Below are 7,304 nucleotides of genomic sequence, written 5' to 3'. Positions count from 1 at the left end.
GGGCTCAGGCAATCCACTCGCCTTGGCCTCCCAAAGTGCTGGGATTACAGGCTGAGCCACCGAACCCAGCCTTTTTTCCTTTTCAATTTTGAGATATATACCCTCTTTCATTTCTAAGGAACTGGGAAATTCCAAATGGTATGAACTCAAGGGACCTTTCCTTCTTCCTCAACCCTTCAACTCTAAACCCAAGCACTTTATATTTTCCTCTTAGATCTTCACTAAGGATTTAAAATAAAATTTTACTGAAAGAGGAATCAGTATCTAATTTTCTGGGTGAAGAAGGTGGCTGGGGTCATGGGATGGTAGAGATGTAAACTTTTTTTTTTCTTTTTTTGAGTTGGAGTCTCACTCTGTCGCCCAGACTGGAGTGCAGTGGCCGCTCCCGGCCACCGCAGCCTCGACCTGCTGGACTCCGGCAATCCTTCCGCCTCAGCCTTCCGAGTAGCTGGAACTACAGGCACGCGCTACCACATCCGGCTGATTTTTTTATTTATTGTAGAGATGAGGTCTCACCGCCCAGGCGGGTCTCGAACCCGCGGGCTCAGGCAATCTACTCACCTCAGCCTCCCAAAGGCGTGGGATTACAGGCTGAGCCACCAAGCCTGGCTAACTTTTTTTTTTTGAGTTGGAGTCTCACTCTGTTGCCTAGGCTGGAGTACAGTGGCACGCTTACAGCCACTGCAGCCTCAATCTGCTGGCTCAGGCAATCCTTCACCCTCAGCCTTTTAAGTAGCCAGAACTACAGACACATACCACCACCCCTGGCTAATTTTTGGATCTATTGTAGAGATGAGGTCTCACCAAGTTGCCCAAGCTGGTCTCAAACCCCTGGGCTCAGGCAATCTTCTTGCCTCCACCTCCACCTCCCAAAGTGCTGGGATTACGGTTGTGTGCCACTACGTCTGGCCAAGATATAAACTTAAAAGCAGTGCACTTGGGTTCTCTTCCTGCTGGTGTCTCCATGCCCTTTTCCTCTCCTACGCCTGTAGGTTCTGGCTAAAATGCTGCCTAGGCTCTGTGCGTTCTGGGCTTTGCACTCTATAAATAGGTATCCTCTAGGCCACCAATATTAGGGAAAGGGTTAGGGTCAACCACCCACAGGACACTGAACCTACAGCTGGGCACTTTAGCTGCTAGCCTCACATGGGAAAATCTGAGATCTACACATCTTTGCTAGAGGCCTCTGATTTGGGCTTCAACAATGGGCCTGTGGTTAGGCTGTGGACTGGAGGTCTAAATGAAGAGGAGACACTGAGGTTGACCTGAAACTAGAGGCCCTGGAGCCTGAGAGCAGAGGGGAAGTCAGAGGGGAGAGTTGCTGAACCTGAGCCTGCTGGCTCCTCCCTTTCCTCCTGTTTTCATTTGCCACCAAACTGGAAGTTCTTTCACAAGGCCACTTGTCACCTGCTTTTCTCTATGCTCACTCCAGCACACTAGTTCCAACCCAGGTTATCACTCAGCTGACTGCCACAGCCTCCAGATTTCCTCCTTCCTGCATATGACATCAGATTAGCTTTCCAGACTTCTTGTCATTTCACTCTTATAAACCTTCCGTGGCCACCTTCGTGATCAAATCTGGATGCCTAAATTCTCCTAGGATCTTCTCTTGCTGTCTCACTCAACAAGGCTCAGTGGCACCTTTGAACCTCTCTGCCTCCATGGAACCCCCCCCTTCCCTTCAGTCTTATCTGTCATCCTCCCAGGAAGCCAAGAGCTGAAACATGCTCTGCACTAGCAGTGAAGAAATTAGGTACTGAGTAAGAGGTATACAGACTATGCTGGGCCCTTAATTTGCTGAAATCCCTCCTGGATATTTCTTTGTACAAGGTCTAAATTACCTGCTTGACTTCCATTTTCTCTCATACCTCACATCCAACTCATCAGCAAATCCTGTTGTTATTTCTTCAAAATATATCCAGAATCTGACCACTTCTCTCTGGTTCTACTACCAACAATTTGGAACAAACCACCATGATCTCTCATATCTTTCTCTCCTGCTTCCTTCTCATCTGTTTCCATTTTTGTCTGCCTTCAGCCTATTCTCAACAAAGTAGAAGTCATTCCACAAAAATCTCATCTTGTCACTCTTCTGCACAAAACCCTCCAATGGCTCCCAACTCATTCAGGGTAAAAGCCCAAATCCCAGCTGGGCGTGGTGGTTCACATCTATAATTCCAGCACTTTGGAAGGCAGAAATGAGAGGATTGCCTGAGCTCAGGGATTTGAAACAGCCTCAGCAACATGGTGAGACCTCATCTCTACAATAAATCAAAAAATTAGCTGGGCGTAGTGGCACATGCCTATAGTTCCAGTTACTTGGAAGGCTGAGGCGGAAGGATCACCTGAGCTCAGCAGGTCGAGGCTGCGGTGGCCATGTGCCACTGCACTTCCAAGTAGCTGGGACTACAGGCACACACCACCATCCCCAGCTAATTTTTTGACATTTTGTAGAGACAAGGTCTCACTATGTTACCTAGGCTGGTCTCAAATTCCTAGGAGGACTCAAAACAATCCCCTGGCCTTTATCAACCAAAGTGCTGGGATTATAGGCATGACCACTGTGCCCAGGCTACTTCATGTATTTCTATTTCTCTGTTTATCATCTCTTTCCCTACTTTATGAGAACAGGGACTTGTTTTGTTCCTTGCTGTATCCCCAGTGCCCTAGAGGATTGCTTGGCACATAGGCAAATGATACTTGTTGAGCTGAATGAATGAACAGACTACTCTATGTTCCTTGCTTATCATCTTAACTACTTTGTAAGCACCTCCAGGACAAATGTCCCCACTTATCATCTGTGTGTCCCAAAGTGAGCACTTATAAATAATATTGACAACTTACATGCATTGATTGAAACAACTTGAAAGCACCATGACCTGGGCATGGTGGCCATCCCAGCACTTTGGAAGGCTGAGGTAAGAGGATTGCCTGAGCCCACAGGTTCGAGACCAGCCTGGGCAACTTGGTGAGACCTCATCTCTACAATAAATCAAGAAAAATTAGCTGGGTATGATGGCGCATGCCTGTAGTTGCAGCTACTTAGAAGGCTGAGGTGGAAAGATTACCAGAGCCCAACAGGATGAGGCTGCGGTGGCTGTGAACCTGGCACTGCACTCCAGCCTGGGCGACAGAGTGAGACTCTAACAAAAAAAAAAAGCATCATGTAGAAACCAATTTAGCTGAGCACAGTGGAACAGGGATTGGGAACACTGGAATCAAGAGAGCAGAGTTCCTAGCCGGGCTCTCAGCTGTGTGATCTGGGAGTAACAATCTGTATGGGCGGCCTCTGTTTTCTCATCCGTAAAGGCAGATTTTGGACTAGATCTCTAAATCCCTTTCAGCTTTGACATTGTAGTTGTAAATATATAAGGCAATTGCACATTCATTTGCTGACTATTTACTGAGCTAGATGCCAGGCACTCACTGAAAACACAAGACCCAAATTTTAAAAGATCCCAAATTGAAGGAGCCTGTAACAATAAGAGCTAAATCATAGGAAGACTCATGCCCTGGGGTCAAAGCAGGGAAGAGCATTCTAGGTGAAATAAATGTTGTAACTACAACCATACTACTTGATTTTACACAAATAACTGTTTGAGAAAAATGGGTTTTATAAACTGAGCAATACGTGCTGCATCCAACAGAGTGAAAGTCTATTTCAGCCAGGAGGACATGCACAACTGGAAAAGGACCACACAGGGCGTGTACAAAACCCAAGTTGTTCGAGTTTAGGAAATGACCCTGGCAAGTCCTCTTACGGTTTCGTGTGAGATTGACTTCTTCCTCGTTGACCTGTGGCGGCTCGAAGGCCAACCCGCGCTGTTTCTTCCACTCCAGTACAAGACAGTCTCCTGCTGGAAACAAAGTCGGACTTGCTGGGATTTGTGGGGAAGGGCGGGGCCTAACTGCAGGTCAGGCCCCGTTCAGAGTACATCGTGACACACTCAATAGGGTCAGGGCAGTTGCCCCCGACATGACCCGGCCTCCCCCAAGGAGGCGCCTTTGTTACCAGGCTCACTGAGGGGGGTGGAAGGAGGCTCGGGTTTGCTTCTTGCTCATTGGACAGAGGAAAGCGCCAGTTACTAAAGACGAGAACGAGAACCCATTGGTCAGGACACCTCACAATGGTCCCCTGGCGGCGCACACGGTCCTGGCATTGGTTTGCTGCCTGTCTCGAGTGATCCTGTTGCCTTGAGCCCAGGCTACTTGGTGCCCCCAACCTGACCCCCGTTCCTCGTGGGCTCTCCTGGAAAAAGCCGCCATCTAACGGTGAGTGAGGCGCAGAGCCCTGGCGCGCGCTCTCCCTGCTGCGGGATCTAGTCCTGCGGGAGGGTGACCCGGACGCCACTGCAGGCGCCCAGACTAGTGCTAGGCCCGAGAGCCAGACATCACTCCTGGGGGCGAAGACCGAGACTTGGGAGGACGCCGTGCTCCCTTGGGACCTGCCCTGGCGTCCCGTTGGAGTTCGTATCTCTGGGTTCCACCAGCAAGTATGACGCACCCACGTGGCGTGCGGAGCCATTCGGCCCACGTAGAAGGGCGCCCCAACTCTTGCGTCTCTATCTAGTTATCCCTTTAATCGTTTGTCTGCTAATTGTTGGCCGCTTGCTTATTTGGCTTTCCAGCTGGGTCCACCTGACGCGCCGCCTGTCAAAACCCTTACTCTTCTCCTTGGGAGTTGGGAATCCTGTGCCCTAAAGAATTCCAGTTGAGATCCGAACGGCTGAGTGGTGGAGGCAACGGTGTAAGGCCGGAGGGACAATGTTCTACTACCCCAATGTGCTTCAGCGCCACACCGGCTGCTTCTCCACGATCTGGTGAGGGCCAGCCCGGTAGGCTCGCAGGGGTGAGAGGGCGGTGGTCCTAGGGATCCTAGACTAACTCCTCTCCCTCTATCTCCGCCCTCCCACCTTCCCCACCTCCTCCAGGCTGGCAGCGACACGTGGCAGCCGACTGGTGAAGCGCGAATACCTGAAGGTGAACGTAGTGAAGACCTGGTAAGGCCCAGAGAAGGAAAGATGGAGGGCCTGGTTCCAGAGGTGGGCTAGGGGATGGGGTGGGCAAAGCTGTGGGGCTGGTCCTGGGCGCAGTGTTGATCAAGGCATTTTGTTCCCTCAGCGAGGAAATCCTCAATTACATTCTGGTACGAGTGCAACCCCCGCAGCCTGGCCTGCCACGTCCTCGCTTCTCCCTCTATCTCTCAGCCCAGCTCCAGATCGGTGTGATCCGGGTCTACTCTCAACAATGCCAGTATCTCGTGGGTAAGGTGGAGAACCCCCGGAAGGGGGTAGGGGGCAGAGCTGAGCTTCAGTCTGCTGCAGCTGGCTCTCTACCTTGCCCTCCCTCCTCACAGAGGACATCCAACACATCCTGGAGCGCCTGCACCGTGCCCAGCTGCAGATCCGCATCGATATGGTTGTGCCTGAGCTGTGAGTGTCTCCCTGGAACTGGGATCACCCAGCCTTTGGGGGAGCTCATCCTCTTTGACAGCATATTCTCTCCCAGACCCAGCCTGCTGCTTCCTAACTGCCTGGACATGATGGAGACCCTGGAAGATGCTCCAGACCCCTTTTTTGGGATGATGTCTGTAGATCCCAGACTTCCTAGTCCATTTGATATCCCTCAGGTAGGGCTCATTCCCCCAGAACACCTTAGAATCATAAGTTGACAATGCAGAAAGGGAGTGCTGTTCCTGTGCCAAATTGACACTGAAGTTAGGGGAGCTGTACTATCTAGGCAAAAGCTCCCTGTACCTACCTATTCAGGGCCAGTCTGATAGGATGGTCTCACCACTGGAGGCAGCTTTTTTTTTTTTTTTAATTGAAGTCTCACTTTGTCGCCCGGGTTGGAATTCAGTTCACAGCTGCCGCAGCCTCCATCAGCTGAGCTCAGGCAATCCTTCCGCCTCAGCCTTCCAAGTAGCAGGAATCACAGGCATGTGCCACCATGCTTGGCTCATTTTTTGATTTATTGTAGAGGTGAGGTCTTGCCATGTTGCTCAGGCTGGTCTCGAGCCCCTGAGGGTCAGGCATTCCTCTTGTCTCCGCCTCCCAAAGTACTGGGATTACAGGCATGAGCCACTGCACCCAGCTTGGAGGCGGTTCTTGTCGCTACTCGTCTCCACGTTGTTCTCTCTGTGGAGGTCTTAATCCAGGCACTCATCATTTCTCTGCACTGAGTTTCCTTACCAGTGTCCTCCACCTACTCCCAACACCCCCTTCCAGCTCTTCACTCAACCCCCACTACAAAGAGAATACTAGAATTTGGAGCTCTCCATGCCCTGGATCAGTACTAGCCATCCCCAGACTTCTCTCTCTGCACTTCCCCTGGGCATCCATGGCTCTCAATCACCAGTCTAATCCTTATGCCCCAAGGATGTCACATTCACTTCTTTGCTTGTGCTGTTTTCCTAGTCCATAATGGTCACCCCTTATTCTCTGCTAGTCAAGTCCTGCATATCCTTACAGACCTGCCTCAAATGCTACCCTTTTGCATGAATTCTTTATCCCAGTCCCAGTCAGAACCAAATGCAGCACTTTAATAGGGTCTTGTTTTCTCCTTTGCCTTGACTCTTGGTGGGCTTACATACAGACTTGTCTCCCACTAGACCACACGATCCTTGAAATCAAGAACCTTTTCTGCTCACCTCTGTCCCCATAACACTTGACATAAGGGTGCAGTGCTTCTTGTACAGATAAACTGACAAAGACTAGCTAATTGGAGGTGAGAGTAGAAACGAGAAGAAAGGAGACCATATGGTGTGTGGATTTACTGCATGTTGATGTCAATCAGAATTAGGCATGAAAGATTACTATCCATTGTCTGAATAAGGTTGTGAAAGTGAGAAAGCAGGGGGCTGAAGCTGAACCCCATCTTTTGTTCCCAATCCTTTCCCCAAAGATTCGACACCTCTTAGAGGCTGCGAGCCCAGAGAGAGTTCTTGAGAAGATCCCTCCAGAAGTGCCTACAGAGCCCAGGAAGCCAGGTCAGCAGAGAGAACCTTCTTTCTGGTGAGAGGCAAAGGAAGGCCCAAGAGCCGAAGAAATGACCTCTTTGAGTTTCCTTTAAGAGCCAGACTTCTGGGCGCAGTGGCTCATGCCTGTAATCCCAGCACTTTGGGAGGTGGAGGCAAGAGGACTGAGTGAGCCCGCAGATTTGAGACCAGCCTGGGCAACATGGCAAGACCTTATCTGTACAATAAATCAAAAAATTAGCTGGGTATGATGGTGCACCTCTGTAGTTCCAGCTACTTGGAAGGCTGAGGCAGAAGGATTGCCTGAGCCCAGCAGGTCGAGGCTGCA

The 7,304-nt window shown here is 50.4% G+C and overlaps 1 protein-coding gene across 1 annotated transcript in view; it reads left to right on the top strand.

The window, feature by feature from the left end:
- The first annotated feature begins 4,671 nt into the window (after nucleotides 1-4,671).
- Nucleotides 4,672-7,304, top strand: part of REC8 (REC8 meiotic recombination protein) — a 7,745-nt gene continuing 5,112 nt past the window's right edge. The window contains exons 1-6 of the mRNA XM_008069732.2: nucleotides 4,672-4,820; nucleotides 4,932-5,000; nucleotides 5,122-5,264; nucleotides 5,357-5,432; nucleotides 5,509-5,629; nucleotides 6,904-6,988. Coding sequence (XP_008067923.1) covers nucleotides 4,765-4,820; nucleotides 4,932-5,000; nucleotides 5,122-5,264; nucleotides 5,357-5,432; nucleotides 5,509-5,629; nucleotides 6,904-6,988 — 550 coding nt within the window. The 5' untranslated portion in view covers nucleotides 4,672-4,764. The remainder of the gene's footprint in view (nucleotides 4,821-4,931; nucleotides 5,001-5,121; nucleotides 5,265-5,356; nucleotides 5,433-5,508; nucleotides 5,630-6,903; nucleotides 6,989-7,304) is intronic.

This window comes from Carlito syrichta, unplaced genomic scaffold (assembly GCF_000164805.1).
Source record: "Carlito syrichta isolate Samal-C Ts95f unplaced genomic scaffold, Tarsius_syrichta-2.0.1 Scaffold312194, whole genome shotgun sequence".
NCBI lineage: Eukaryota > Metazoa > Chordata > Mammalia > Primates > Tarsiidae > Carlito > Carlito syrichta.
The sequence above is the reverse complement of the archived record's forward strand: the minus strand, read 5'-3'. Positions and strand labels throughout refer to the sequence as shown.